The following is a 15,555-nucleotide window of genomic DNA, read 5'->3' as shown; positions in this document are numbered from 1 at the left end:
TAATGTATGTCAGAAAAATAGGGAGGTCTGAGGAGAGGAGAGAGATGGGGGAACAGCCAGTTGGTGGGACCATCAGAACATACAAAATATTTAATTTCGCTGTCTCATATGGGTACAGTTTGTGGCACCCCAAAGCAATTACAATAGTAACATCAAAGATCAGTGCTCACAGATCACCATAACAAATATAATAATACTAATGAAAAAGTTTCAAGTATGTGAAAATTAGCCAAAATGTGACATAATAAATATCTGAAGTGAGCAAATGCTGTTGGAAGAATGGTGCTCATAGACTTGCTAACATACAGTTGCCACACACCTTCAGTATGTAAAAAATGCACTGTCTGCACAGTACAATAAAATGAGGTGAGCCTGTGCTTCAGGCTGGGTGGCTTAAACAAATGAAATTTATTTTGTCACACTTGTGGAGGCTGGAAGGCCAAAATCAAGGTGTTAGCTGGTTTGATTTCTTCCGAGGTGTCTTTGGCTTGTAGGTGGCCATCTTCCTGTGTCTTCACATGGTCTTTGCTGTGCATACTCATGATATCAGTGTATCTACATTTCCTTTTCTCATCAGGACACCGAGCAGATTGGATTAGGGCCCACCTTAACAAGCTCGTTTTAACTTAATCATCTCTTTGAAGACCCAGGTTCTATTCTTAGGTACTAGATTCTAGGACTACAATTAATTTGAATATGAATTTGGAGGAGGTGACATAATTCAGCCTGTGACACTCCAGAGGAACCTCTTCTAACCCCTCATTATCACTATCAATACAGCACTTAACATTTTGTCAAATATTCTGAACCAGAAAACTTCGCACCATCATTTCTTTATAAAACATGTTCATTGTAAAGGTGGTGTGTATACGTTAGAGAAAATGTGTGAAAAAAACACACAGAAACCTCACAGTCACCCCGTTCTCCAAGTGCAGGCACTGTGAGCCTGTTGGTATTACCCTGCTTCCCTCACTGCCTGAGCGGAGATGCCCTTCCAAAAGTTTAGATATTTAGATTGCTTTTATGCTTTCTTTTATTACACTGCTGTAAAGATTAACCATAAATCTTTGTACACAATTTATTTTGTTTCCTTGGGATAAATTCTTTTAAGTAAATATAACACTTTTTTTTCTAGCGGCAAAATGCATTTAAATCCCACCTAGAGGACAATAAGGCTACATCTATGCCTACCTTTGTCTAAAAATAGGCAAACTACCTTCTGTTCTCTTCACCCATTCTCCCTCACGCTGGACTGATTATCTGGAAACCATTATTATTTGTGGGGAAGGGAAAAAGTTCTGGAGAGAATGTGTACCCTCTGGGAACAGGAGCAACTGTAATTCCCGAGGTAACAGAGTCCCAGCCTGTGCTGTGGAAATGTGGAAGAGACACCATTGTTAGCCTTTCCCTGTTTTTGGATTATTCTTAATGCAGGTAGTCTTTTTGCTGGCAACTAACTTGCTGAATGTTTAAATATGCGATTTGGTTACTTAAAATACTAATTATTTTCTTCTGAAATTAATTGCCATGACTTTTGAAAGTACAGCAAAATTCTTATGTTGATACTTCTGAAAGTAATAGAAGTAACAAAAAAGAATATAATTATAGTTGAAATGTTTTATGATTGTGTTTTCAATTCTTAAAAGTATTTCTCGATTTTCTTTATAGATAATATATTTGCAATAAAATCTTGGGCGAAAAGAAAATTTGGTTTGGAAGAAAATAAAATTGATAAAAATTTTGGAATTCCAGAAGACTTTGACTACATAGACTAAAATGTTCGATGTTGGGAAAGGATCTGTGTACTTGTGAATATGTGACTTTTAAAAATATTATCCAACTAAATGTACTGAATTGCCATTTACCTATAACTGTGTTGATCATTTTGTTGATTTTAAATAAAGTATAATGTGGAGATGTTTTTCACTCTTTTTGATCTATCAAAAGCACAATTATAACCATATTCCCAAGTGGTCATCAAAGTAGGTTTGTGCAAACAAAATCATCCACTTAAGTTGGGTTTACAGATGATTTTTTTAGAGATCAAATACATCATGACATGACAACATTTTTAAATTTCATTCAAATATTAAATATTGACAACTAAGGGTACCTTTGAAGGTTCTACCACCGACATACATGGACACATTAATGCTTGGAAATAACCTTTAAAACTTTAATGAGTGGTTTACTATTTTTCATTACTTGGTGGAAAATGCATGTGATTGATTTTCAGTGTGAGTCTCAGTATACTGCATCATATTTGCAAATTTCCTATAGAATAAAATGCAGAATGTTGGTATATTCAAGTTTAGAGTTAGGTAGTAATTCCTCAGTCCTGAAAACTACTTTCTTTTGACTTTTTGATGTCCTTTTACTGTAAAGAACAAACACCTGGCCCTTTGTCCTGATTAATGCACTTTTTAATTGGATGATATAGTAGTATTAGTATGGCACACATCACCAACTGACATTCAGGGATTTTTGTCTTTCAACTACCTAAAAAAGAGTAAATTAAAAACAATGTCTGTCCTTTGTATATAATTTTTTTCCAATTCCGCTTGGGTATTTAAAGTATTTGTAGCACTCCAAGAAAAACTTACAGAAAAAAACAAAACTAATGTGTGCAATGCTCTTTACACACATGCCTTAATTTTTTTTCATACTAATTTTGATGTTCTTTGAAGTAACTCGAATGAGATACTCCATATATCTGAAATGACCCAAATAGCATCCGAACCATTTGTTGGTGAATCTGGCCTTTGTATTGCATAGAGTTACTCTGGGCCTTCTTAATTACTTCCTGGAGGTGGGCGGGAGCAAATTGGTCTATCTTTGTTCTCAAGGCTACTTTTATGTTGCCTTTGGGCAACAGCTCTTTTCACAGAAGAAAGTATTTGATATAAGAGACAAAGGACAAAAAATAAAATAACCCATCATAAGTCTTTCCCCAAAACACTAATTGTGGAAATTCCAAAATTTCTCACCATTTGCTATTTATTAGAAAATATAATTCTTTGTTTAAAGAGAAGGGATGTATGTTCAAAAAGGACGGCATTTCTAGTGATCCCTAAAAGATTTTATTTTATAAATATTTAGGCACCTTTTTGGAGGCACTTTAAAAATTGAAGTATAATTAACATACATTATATTAGTTTCAGGTGTATAATATAATGATTGGATATTTGTATACTTTGCAAAATGATCACCATAGTATATCTAGTTACCATCTGTCACCATATAAAATTACACAATTTTTTTTCTTGTGATGAGAACTTTTAAGATTTAGCAACTTTCACATTTGCAATACATTATTGACTATAGTCACCATGCTGTACATTACATCTGACTTATTTTCTAAATGTTTGTTTATTTTGAGAGGGAGTGCAAGTGGGGAAGGGGCAGCAAAAGAGGGAGGGTGAGAGAAAGAGAATCCCAAGTAGGCTCTATGCTGTCAGTGTGGAACCAGATGTGGGGCTGGAACCCACGAACCATGACCTCAGCAGAAACCGAGAGTCAGCCTCTTGAACGACTGAGCCACCCCAGTGCTCTATTTATTTTTATAACTGGAAGTTTGTACCCCTTGATCCTCCTCCAACATTTCACCACCCACACACACACTCCCCTCTGGCAACCACCAGTGTATTCTCTTTATGAGTTTAGTTTTGTTCTGTTTGCTTGTTTTATTTTTTAGATTCCACATATAAGTGAAATCATGTGGTATTTGTCTTTCTGCCTGACTTATTTCACTTTAGCATAATATCCTCTAGGTCCTTCTATATTGTTGCAAATGGCAAGATTTCATTCTTTTATTTGAGCAGTATTCTGTTGTGTGTGTGCATGTGTTTGCGCGTGCATGTGTTTGCGCATGCATGTACCACATCTTTTTTTTTTTTTAATTTTTTTTAATGTTTCTTTATTTTTAGAAAGAGAGGAAGGCACAGAATCTGAAGCAAGCTCCAGGCTCTGAGTGTCAGCATAGAGCCCAATGTAGGGCTTGAACTCACGAACCATGTGATCATGATCTGAGCCTAAGTCAGACTCTTAACTGACTGAGCCATCCAGGTGCCCCTCCCACGTCTTTGTCTATTCATCTGTGGATGGACTTAGGTTATTTCCATGTCTTCGCTATTATACGTAATGCTGCAAAAAACATAGGGATACATATCAAGTTACTGTTTTCCTTTTCTTTGGATAATTGCCCAGAAGTGGAAATGTTGGATCATATGTTAGTTCTATTTTTAACTTTTTTAAGAACCTCCATACTGTCTTCCATAGTGGTTGCACAAATTTACACTTCTACCAACAGTATGTGAAGCTTCGTTTTTTCCACCTTCTGACCAACACTCGTTATTTCTTGTTCTTTTGATAATAGCAAATCTGACAGGTGTGAGGTGATATCTCATTGTGATTAGTGATGTTGAGCATTTGCTCACCTGTCGTTGGTCATCTGCATGTCTTCTTTGGAGAAATGTATATTCAGATCCTCTTCATTTTCTAATTGGATTATTTTTATTTTTTGTTGGTATTGAGCTGTACGAGTTCTTTGTATTTTGGATATTAACTCCTATTAGATATATGATTGACAAATGTCTTCTCCCATTCAGTAGGTTGCCTTTTAACTTTGTTGACAGTTTGTTTCACTGTACAGAAGCTTTTTAGTCTGATATAGTCCCGTTGTTTTATTTTTGTTTTTGTTGCCTTTGGAATTATATCCAAACACAATATCCCCAAGAGCAGCATCACAGAGCTTACTGCCTATGTTTTTTTGTAGGAGTTTTATAGTTTCTGGTCTTGTATTCAAGTATTTAATCCATTTTGAGTTAATTTTTGTGTATGGTGTAAGATAGTGGTCCAGTTTCATTTTTTTGCATATGGCTGTCCAGTTTTCCCATCACCATTTATTAAAGAGACTACCCTTACCCCCATTGTATATTCTTGCCTCCTTTGTCATAAACCGAGCATATATGCTTGGGTTTCTTTCTGGGCTCTCTATTCTGTTCCACTGATTTTTGTGTCTATTCTTATGCCAATACCATACTGTTTTGATTAGTATAGTTTGAAACTGGGAAATATCATACCTTCAGCTTTGTTCTTTCTCAAGATTGCTTTGCCTATTTGGGCTTTTTCTGTTAGTTGTTAGATTATAAAGACATAAAAGGTTTTTGTTTATTATGTACCCTGCAACTTTACTGAATTTGTTTACTGTGATAGTTTTTTGGTGGAGTTTTTAGGGCTTTCTGTATATAAAATCATGTCCACAAATAGTGATAGTTTTACTTCTTCCTTTCTAAATTTGAGTGCCTTGGGGCGCCTGGGTGGCTCAGTCGGTTGAGTGTCCGACTTCAGCTCAGGTCACCATCTCACGGTCTGTGAGTTCGAGCCCCACGTCGGGCTCTGGGCTGATGGCCCAGAGCCTGGAGCCTGCTTCCGATTCTGTGTCTCCCTCTCTCTCTGCTCCTCCTCCGTTCATGCTCTGTCTCTCTCTGTCTCAAAAATAAATAAACGTTAAAAAATAAATAAATAAATAAATAAATAAATAAATAAATTTGAGTGCCTTTTATTTCTTTTTCCTGCCTAATTGCTCTGGTCAGGACTTCCAATACTGTATTGAATAAAAGTAGTGAGAGTGGGCATCCTTGTTTTGCTCTTGATCTTATGGGAAAAACTTTCAGCTTTTTTGCTGTTGAGTGTGATGTTAGCTATGCACTTATCACATATGGCCTTTATTATGATGAGTTATGTTCTGTTTATATCCACTTTGTCAAGAGTTTGTATCATAAATAGACGTTGAATTTTGTCAAATGCTTTTTCTGCATCTGTTGAAATGAGCATATAATTTTTGGTTTTCATTTTGTTAATGTGGTATGTCACACTGATTTGCAAATGTGAAACCATTCTTTTATCCCTGGAATAAATCTCACTTGGTCATGGTGTATGATCTTTTTCTTCTTTTTTTTTTTTTTTAATTATTACTTTTACTTTTAGAGAAAGAGAGACTGAGTGGGGGAGAGGAGCAGAGGGAGAGAGAGAGAGAGAGAGAGAGAGAGAGAGAGAGAGAAAGAAAATGAATCTTAAGCAGGCTCCACACTTGATCCTGGGATAATGACCTGAGCCAAAATCAAGAGTTGGACACTCAACTGATTGAACCACCCAGGCACCCTAGTGTATGATCTTTTTAATGGGTTGTTGAATTCACTTTCGTATATTTTGTTGGGATTTTGCATCTAGGTCCATCAAGGGTATTGGCCTGTAGTGTGTGTGTGTGTGTGTCCGTCCTTGTCTGGTTTTGTTATGCTGGTTTCATAAAATGAGTTTAGGAAACTCATTTTTGTTTGTTTGTTCTTTGAAAGAGTCTGAGAAGGATATGTCTCAAATCTTTGAATGTTTGGTAGAATTCACTGGTGAAGATGTCTGGTCCTAGACTTTTGTTCATTGGGGGGTTTTTATTACTGATTCTATGTTGTTACTAGTTATCAGTCTGTTCAGATTTTTTATTTCTTCCTGATTCCATCTTTGATGATTGTATGTTTTTAGAAATTTATCCATTTCTTCTAAGTTGTCCACTTTGTTGGTGTATAATTGTTTATAATAGTCTCTTATATGATCCATTGTATTTCTGTGGCATCAGTAGTAATTTCTCCTTTTTCATTTCTTATTTATTTGAGCCCTCTCTTATTTGTTTAAAGAGTTTTTTTTTTTAAGTACTCTCTACACCCAATGTGGGACTCGAATTTACAATCTCAAGATCAAGAGTTGCATGCTCTACTGACTGAGCCCGCCAGGTGCCCTGACCCTCTCTAATTTTTTGATGAGTCTAGTGAAGGGTTTGTCAATTTTATCTTTTCAAAGAACCAGTTCTTAGTTTCATTGATCTTTTCTATTGTCTTTTCTAGTCTCTGTTTCATTTATTTTTGCTCTGATCTATATTATTTCCTTCAGCTAACTTTGGACTATATTCTTTTTCTAATTCCTGTAGGTGTAAAGGTAGATGTTTTATTTGAGATTGTTCCTGTTTCTACAGGTAGGCCTGTATGCTATAAACTTCCCTGCTAGAGCTACTATTGCTGCATCCCATAGATTTTAGTATGTTGTGTTTCCTTTTTTATTTGTTTCCATGTATTTTTTAATTTCTTCTTTGATTTCTTTGTTGTCCCATTGGCTGTTCAGTAGCATGTTTAATCTCCATATATTTGTGATTTTTCCAGTTTTCCTCTTGTAATTGATTTCTAGGTTTAAATCATCATGGTCAGAAAAGATGCTTGCTATGATTTCATTCTTTTTAAACTCATTGAGACTTGTTTTGTAGCCTAGTATATGATGTATCCTGGACAGTGCTTCATGGCACTTGAGAAAAATGAGTATTCTGTTCAGCAACTCTTTTTTTTTTTCTTTTTTTTCTTTTTCTTTCTTTATTTTTGTTTTTGAGTCTATTTTATGGTGTTAGCACAAGAAGGATTGAGATGGAATCTGTACATGAGCCAACCAGAGACTGCTGCCCTCCAAGCCAGTAGTGTGCTTTTAAATGTTTATAACTAAACTGACTCTTTGGGAAATGGGATTGGGACTGATTTATATTATTTGCCTATTTGTGTGGTATAAATACTCCCAGTACAGTCAATTTCAGATTACCAACATGATGACAATGCATAGTTTGGAGAAAAGTCTCGATAGCACACCATTACATAGTATTTCTACCATGTAAATATAATAAATGTAAATAATATCAAGAGTACAGATAAGGGTATGGGGTGCCTGGGTGGCTCAGTCGGTTAAGTGTCTGACTTGGACTCTGGTTACAATCTCGCAGTTTGTGGGTTCAAGCCCCGCATCGGGCTCTGTGCTGACAGCTCAGAGCCTGGAACCTGCTTTGGATTCTGTCTCCCTCTCTCTTTGCCCCTCCCTCGTTCACACTCTGTCTCTATCTCTCAAATATAAATAAACATTAAAAAAGAAAAAGAATACAGATAAGGGTAAAATGGAAAATAATTAGGGAGTGATAAGTTTTTAACTTCAACATCATTGTTTTTAATATGTTATGATTCATCATAGTTTATGTAATTTAACCTTTAGTGATAGCTGTGTTTAACAGGTCCTCACTGTTACTTAACAATCAGCTTGCCTACTCTAGCACACCGCTGTCCTTAATTTTTACAAGCTACTTTTAAGTTTGTTCTTCCCTGAAATTAGAGATACTAATTAAGAAGCATAGGGACATTGGTTCAGCCAAGCTCTAGGAAATCCTTAGTCCTGGGGTTGGTTTGGTTATTGATGTAAAAAGACTGAGTACAACCAGGGTAGAACTAGAGTCAAATTAGTAGTGATCCAGGATCAAATTTGATTTGGTAAATAATGCTATGACTGATACTCCCAATATCTTTTCAATGAATTGTGAAGTTTAAAAGGTATTTGAGAGGGGCACCTGGGTGGCTCAGTAGGTTAAGCATCCGACTTCGGCTCTGGTCATGATCTCGCAGTTTGTGAGTTCCAGCCCCGAGTCGGGCTCTGTCCTGCCAGCTCAGAGCCTGCAGCCTGCTTTGGATTCTCTGTCAGATTCTTCTGCCCCTCTCCTGCTCATGCTCTACCTTTCTCTGTCTCAAAAATAAATAAAACATTAAAAAAAAATTTTTTTTTACATAAAAGGTATTTGAGAGCTGATACCCTATCTTCTCAATCTTCACATGTAGTTATTTTTTAAGTCTCACTATCCTATTTTTAAAGAATTCTAGGAAAGAGATTTTATAGTCTCCTAACAAGTTTCACAGTTGTTCAGGGTCAGATCATATCACTGATGTCCCTTCTGAAGTTGGTTCAGTACCAAAGTGATCTGTAAGGATGAATTGGCTATGACTTTTCCTCTGATGTTTGCCACATCATTAGTCTAATAGGATTATAAGGTTCCTGGCCTATCTGAGAAAGAGACGCTATTATCCAACTTTATCAAACATGCTTCTTTTTAAGGGATTAAAAAGGAAATGAGTACAGCTGCCAGCCAGCCAAGAAGAACCACCCTTATAGTGCTTGAACAGAAAAGTCTAAATTGTAAACCTGATAATACTGTTTTTGAGAACATGATTGGAGTAAAATAGGGAACATTTTTCAAGCAATATGGCTTCATTTGTAAGAGCAGTTAAAATGTAACAGATGGTAGGAATGTATCTTAAAATCATGCATACACTCCTTTTCAGGATGTGTGCTTCCTGAATATTTTCCGTATACCAGGAGAAAAATGTATTGCATTATAAAATGTCCCACTGCAGTGAATTTTAAATATATTATACTTACGCCAGCTTAATTTAAAAAATTATTTGTGAGAGATAGAAGTCAGATAACATGGCTGTCTTTGGAAGTATTTGTTGAATCTCAAAGCTAATGATCTCTAGTAACCAAGATGGGCAAGCTACCACCCCAAGAGCCAAATCCAAGGCCTGGTTTTTACAGCCCTTGAGCTAAGGCTGTCCTTTTACATCTTTTAATGATGTAAAAATGGACATGAATATGCAATAGAGGGTGTTTATGGTGTGGAAAGCCTAAAATTATTTACTGTCTGAACCTTTACAGAACAGTTAGATCCAAAAGTTCAAAAACGGACAGCCTGTGGGCTACATATGATCTGCAAGGTGGATTTTATTTTAAATATATATATTTTTAATGTTTATTTATTTTTGAGAGAGAGATGGAGAGACAGAGCGTGGGGGGGGGGGGCAGAAAGAGAGGGAGACAGAATCTAAAGCAGGCTCCAGGCTCTGAGCTGTCAGCACAGAGCCTGATGCGTGACTCGAACTCATGAGCCATGAGATCATGACCTGAGCCGAAGCCAGCTGCTTAACCGACTGAGCCACCCAGGTGCCCCAAGGTGGATTTTATTTTGCCTGAACTGCATTTTTTTTTAATTAGTTGCTAACATGTTCACATGTAAAATGTCACATGCAAATTGAGATTTTCAGTTTATTTTGGAGACTAGATGATTTAGCAATCCTAAATCCTCATTCCACATGGTAGAGAATCAGCTAGAGGTGAGTAGGACTGGCTCAATTGTAATAAGTTCTTTTCTTAGAGGAATGCCAGCAGATAGCTTTCTTCTCTAAGTTAGCTTTATTTCATGTTGATAAACTGACCTAAGATCAAACTTTAGTTTCAACTTTTCACATTCCAGAACAAAAAATCCTGGTGCTATTTTTTTTAAATTAGCTTGTATTAAATTTATAAATTAACATAGGGAGATTTAATATCTTGATAATGATGAAGCATCCTATTCAAGAACCAAGAACAAGAGATACGTTTCCATTTGTTCAAGGGTACCTTTGTGTGTTTCCAACGATGGCATCATTTCCTTCACATAGATTTTTTCACGTCTCTTAAGTGTATTCTTTTTTTTTTTTCCAGGTACAGTTTTTTTTTTGGTTTTCTTAATTGGAATAGAGTTAACATACAATGTTATATTAGTTTCAGGTGTACAAAATAGCAATTTGACAATTCTGTACATTACTCAGTGCTCACTATGATAAATGCAGTCATCATCTGTCACCATGCAACATTATTACAATATTATTAAATTTATTCCCTACGCTATACTTTTCATCTCCATGACTTATTTTATAATTGGAAGTTTGTACCTCTTAATCCTTTTCACCTGTTTTGTCCATGCCCCCTACCCACCTCCCATCTGGCAACCACCAGTTTATTGTCTGTATTTAAGAGTCTATTTTTTTGTTCATATGTTTTGTTTCTTAAATTCCACATGTAAGTGAAATCATAATGGTGTTTGTTTTTTTCTAACGTATTTCACTTAGAATAATACCCTCTAGGTCTATCCATCCTGTTGCAAATGGCAAGATTTCATTTGTTTTTATGGCTGAGTAATATTTTATTGTGTATATATACCACATCTTTATCCATTTATCCATCAGTGGACACTTGGGTTGCTTCCATATTTGGGCCATTACAAATAATGCTGCAGTAAACATAGAGCTGCATATATCTTTTCAAATTAGTGTTTTGCTCTTTTGGGGTAGATACCCAGTAATGGAATTCCTGGACCATGTGTGTTTTTTGTTTGTTTGTTTGTTTTAGTTTTGTTTATTTAAGTAATCTCTACACCCAACATGGGGCTTGAACTCACGACCCTGAGATCAAGAGTCGTATGCTTTTCTGACTGAGAGAGCCAGGTGCTCCTGATATTTCTATTTTTTATTTTTTGAGGAGGCTTCATACTGTTTTCCACAGTGGTTGCACCAATCTACATTCCCACCAAAAGTGCAAACTGGGGTCCCTTTTCTCCACATCTTTGCCAACACTTGTTATCTCTTGTCTTTGATATTAGCCATTTGGACTGGTGTGGGGTGATATTTCATTGTGGTTTTGGTTTGCATTTCCCCTGATGATTAGTGATGTTGGGCATCTTTTCATGTGTCTGTTGGCCATCTGTATATCCTTTTTAGAAAAATGTTCAGATCCTCTGCCCATTTTTTTAATTGGAGTGTTTGGGGTTTTTTTTTTTGGTGTTGAGTTCTGTAAGTTCTTTATATATTTTGGATATATCATTTGCAAATATAATCTCCCATTCAGTAGGTTGCTTTTTTGTTTTGTTGATGGTTTCCTTTGACACACAAGAGCTTTGTATTTTGGTTAATTCCCAATAGTTTATTTTTTCTTTTATTTCCCTTGCTTAAGGAGACATATCCATAAATATGTGGCTAAGGTCAATGTTCAAGAGATTACTGCCTATGTTTTATTTTAGGAGTTTTATGGTTTCAGGTCTGACATTTAGGCCTTTAATCCATTTGGGGTTTTGGGGGAGTATGGTGTAAAAAAAGTGGTTCAGTTTCATTCCTTTGATTGTAGCTGTTCATTTTTCTTTATACCAGTTATTAATGAGACTGTCTTTTTCTCATTGTATAATCTTGCCTCCTTTGTCATAGATTAATGGACTATAGGGGCGCCTGGGTGGCTCAGTCGGTTAAGCGTCCGACTTCAGCTCAGGTCACGATCTCACAGTCCATGAGTTCGAGCCCCGCGTCGGGCTCTGGGCTGATGATGGCCCAGAGCCTGGAGCCTGCTTCCGATTCTGTGTCTCCCTCTCTCTCTGACCCTCCCCTGTTCATGCTCTGCCTCTCTCTATCTCAAAAATAAATAAATGTTAAAAAAATATTAAAAAAATAAAAAAAAAATTGACTATACAAGCATGGGTTTATTTGTGAGTTCCCTGTCCTGTTCCATTTATTTAGATGTTTATATTTTTGTGTCAGTACCATACTGTTTTGATTATCATAGCTTTGTGGTATTATCTTGAAATCTGAGATTGTGATCCCTCCAGCTTTGTTTTTTCTCAAGATTGCTTTGGCTATTCAAGTTCTTTTGTGGTTCCATACAAATTTTAGGATTATTTGTTCTAGTTTTATGAAAAATACTCTTGGTATTCTGATAGGGATTGCATACCATCTTTAGATTGCTTTGGGTAGTATGGACATTTTAACAATATTAGTTCTCCCAATCAATGAACATGGTATATTTTTCCATTTGTCTGTATCACCTTCAGTTTCTTTCATCAGTGTTTTCATAGTATAGGCCTTTCATCTCCTTGATGAAATTTATTCCTAGGTATTTTATTCTTATTGGTATAGTTATAAATGGGATTATTTTCTTAATTTCTTTATTTTGATACTTCATTATTAGAGAATAGAAACACAACGGATTTCTGTGTATTAATTTAGTATCCTACAATTTTATTGAATTCATTTACCCTAATAGGTTTGGTTTTTTGGTTTTTTTTTTTGGTGTAATCTTTAGTGTTTTCTATATGTAGTATCATGTCATCTGCAAATAGTGACAATTTTACTTTGTCTTTTCCAATTTGGATAACTTTTATTTATTTATTTGTTTTTTTCTTGTCTGATTGCTGCAGCTAGGACTTCAAATACATGTTGAATAAAATTGGTAACAGTGGACATCCTTGTCTAGTTCCTGATTTTAAAAGAAAAGCTTTTATTTTTCACCATTGAGTGTGATGTTAGTTGTGTTTTTCCTATATGGGCTTTATTATGTTGAGATATGTTCCTTCTAAAACCACTTTGTTCAGAGTTTTTATCTTGAATGGATGTTTTATTTTGTCAAATGCTTTCTCTGCATCTCTTGAGATGGTCATATGGTTTTTATCCCTTCTCTTGTTAATGTAATGTATCACATTGATTGATTTGAGAATGTTGAACCCCCTTGCATCCCTGAAACAAATCCCATCTGATCTTGGTGAATGATCCTTTTAATGTATTATTGAATTTGGTTTGCTAATTAGCTAATTACTAATAGTTTGTTGAAGATTTTTGTATCTGTGTTCATCAGGGATATTGGCCTGCAGTTTTGGTTTGGTTTGATTTGGTTTTGGTTTTGTATTGCCTTTGTCTGGCTTTGGTATCAGGGTAATTCTGGCCTTGTAGAATAAATTTGGAAGTGTTCCTTCCTCTTCTATTTTTTTTTTTTTTTTTTTTTTTTTAGTAGTTTGAGAAGAGTAGGTATTCTTTAAATGTTTGGTAGAATTTGCCTGTGAAGACATGTGGCCCTGGACTTTTGTTTGTTGGGAGTTTTTTATTATCAATTCAATTTGTTGCTAGTAATTTGTTCAAATTTTTTATTGTGATTCATTTTTGGAAGATTGTGTATTTGTAGGAATTTATCCATTTCTTCTAAGTTGTCCAATTTGTTGGCATGTAATTTTTTATAATATTCTCTTATAATTCTTTGTATTTGTTTGGTGTCAGTTGTTATTTCTCCTCCTTCTTTTCTGATTATGTTTATTTGAGTCCTCTCTCTTTTTTTCTTGATGAGTCTGGCTAAAGGCTTATCAATTTTGTTTAAGCTTTTAAAGAAGTAGTTTCATTGATTCTTTTTTTTTTTAGTTTTAAGTTTCATGTATTTCTGCTCCAATCTTTATTTCCTTTATTCTACTAACTTTGGACTTTGTTCTTTTTCTAAGTTCCTTTAGATGTAAGGTTGGCTTTCTCAAGATTTTTCTTGTTTCTTGCAGTAGGTCTGTGTTGCTATAACACAGATATTTTATTTTCACATTTTATTTTATTTTCTTTCTTTATCTTAGAACAAGCAAATGGGAGAGAGGGGGAAACAGATAGAGAGAGAATGAGAATCTTAAGCAGGCTCTATGCTCAGCACAGAACCCAGCATGGGTCTCTATCCTGCGGCCCTGGGATCATGACCTGAGCCAAAATCAAGAGTTGGACACTCAACCAACTGAGCCACCCAGACATCCCTTTAGACTTCCCCTTTAGAACTGTTCTTGTTGTATTCCAAAGATTTTGTACTGTCGTGTTTTTGTTTTTATTTGTCTCTGTGTATTTTTTTTATTGTCTCTTTGATTTATTTGTTGACCCGTTGGTTGTCTTGTCTGTAGCATGTTGTTTAGCTTCCATGTATTTGTGTTTTTTTCTAGTTTTTTTCTTGCAATTGTTTTTTAGTTTTATATCATTGTGGTCAGAAAAGATGCTTGATACGATTTCAGTCTTATTAAATTTATTGAGACTTGTTTTGTGGCCTAACATGTGATCTGTCCTGGAGATTGTTTCATGTGCATTTGAAAAGAATGTGTATTTTGCTGTTTTGGGGTGGAATGTTCTGTATATATTTGTTGAGTTCATGTGATCTAATGTGGCATTCAAAGCCATTGTCTGTTGATTTTCTTTTTTTTTTTTTTTTTTTTAATTTTTTTTTTCAACGTTTTTTATTTATTTTTGGGACAGAGAGAGACAGAGCATGAACGGGGGAGGGGCAGAGAGAGAAGGAGACACAGAATCGGAAACAGGCTCCAGGCTCCGAGCCATCAGCCCAGAGCCTGACGCGGGGCTCGAACTCACGGACCGCGAGATCGTGACCTGGCTGAAGTCGGACGCTTAACCGACTGCGCCACCCAGGCGCCCCAATTTTCTATCTAGATAATCTATCTGTTGATATAAGTTGGATGTTAAAGTTACCCACTGTTATTGTAATACTGTCAATTTCTCCCTTTTTGTCTGTTAATAATTTACTTTGTGTATTTAGGTGCTGCTGTGTTGGGTGCATAGATATTTACAATTGTTATATCCTCTTGTTGGATTGACCCCTTTATCATTATGTCATATGATGCCCTTCTTTGTCACTTTCTACAGTGTTTCTTTTATTTATTTATTTTTTTAATGTATATATTTTTAAATGTTTATTTATTTTTAAAAGAGAGAGAGAGCTCAAGCAGGGGAGGGTCAGAGAGAGAGGGAGACACAGAATCTGAAGCAGGCTCCAGGCTCCGAGCTGTCAGCACAGAGCCTGACATAGGACTCCAACTCAAGAGCTGTGAGATCATGACCTGAGCCGAAGTCGGACACTCAACCAACTGTGCCACCCAGGTGCCCCTACAGTGTTTCTTTTAAAGTCTATTTTGTCTGGGGCGCCAGGGTGGCTCAGTCGGTTGAGCATTCGACTTTGGCTCAGGTCATGATCTCTCAGTCTGTGAGTTCAAGCCCCGCGTCGGGCTCTGTGCTGACAGCTCAGAGCCTGGAGCCTGCTTCGGATTCT

General features: G+C 35.9%; 1 protein-coding gene across 2 annotated transcripts in view; it reads left to right on the top strand.

Moving 5' to 3' along the window:
* MND1 (meiotic nuclear divisions 1) overlaps positions 1 to 1,915 on the top strand; it is a 63,210-nt gene extending 61,295 nt beyond the window's left edge. For both annotated transcript variants that reach the window (XM_019441232.2, XM_019441233.2), the window contains exon 8: positions 1,669 to 1,915. In XM_019441232.2, coding sequence (XP_019296777.1) covers positions 1,669 to 1,775 — 107 coding nt within the window. In that variant the 3' untranslated portion in view covers positions 1,776 to 1,915. The remainder of the gene's footprint in view (positions 1 to 1,668) is intronic.
* Positions 1,916 to 15,555: the final 13,640 nt, after the last annotated feature.

Source organism: Panthera pardus, unplaced genomic scaffold (genome assembly GCF_024362965.1).
Source record: "Panthera pardus isolate Hobbes unplaced genomic scaffold, ASM2436296v1 HiC_scaffold_13, whole genome shotgun sequence".
NCBI classification, from domain to species: Eukaryota; Metazoa; Chordata; class Mammalia; order Carnivora; family Felidae; genus Panthera; species Panthera pardus.
The sequence above is the reverse complement of the archived record's forward strand: the minus strand, read 5'-3'. Positions and strand labels throughout refer to the sequence as shown.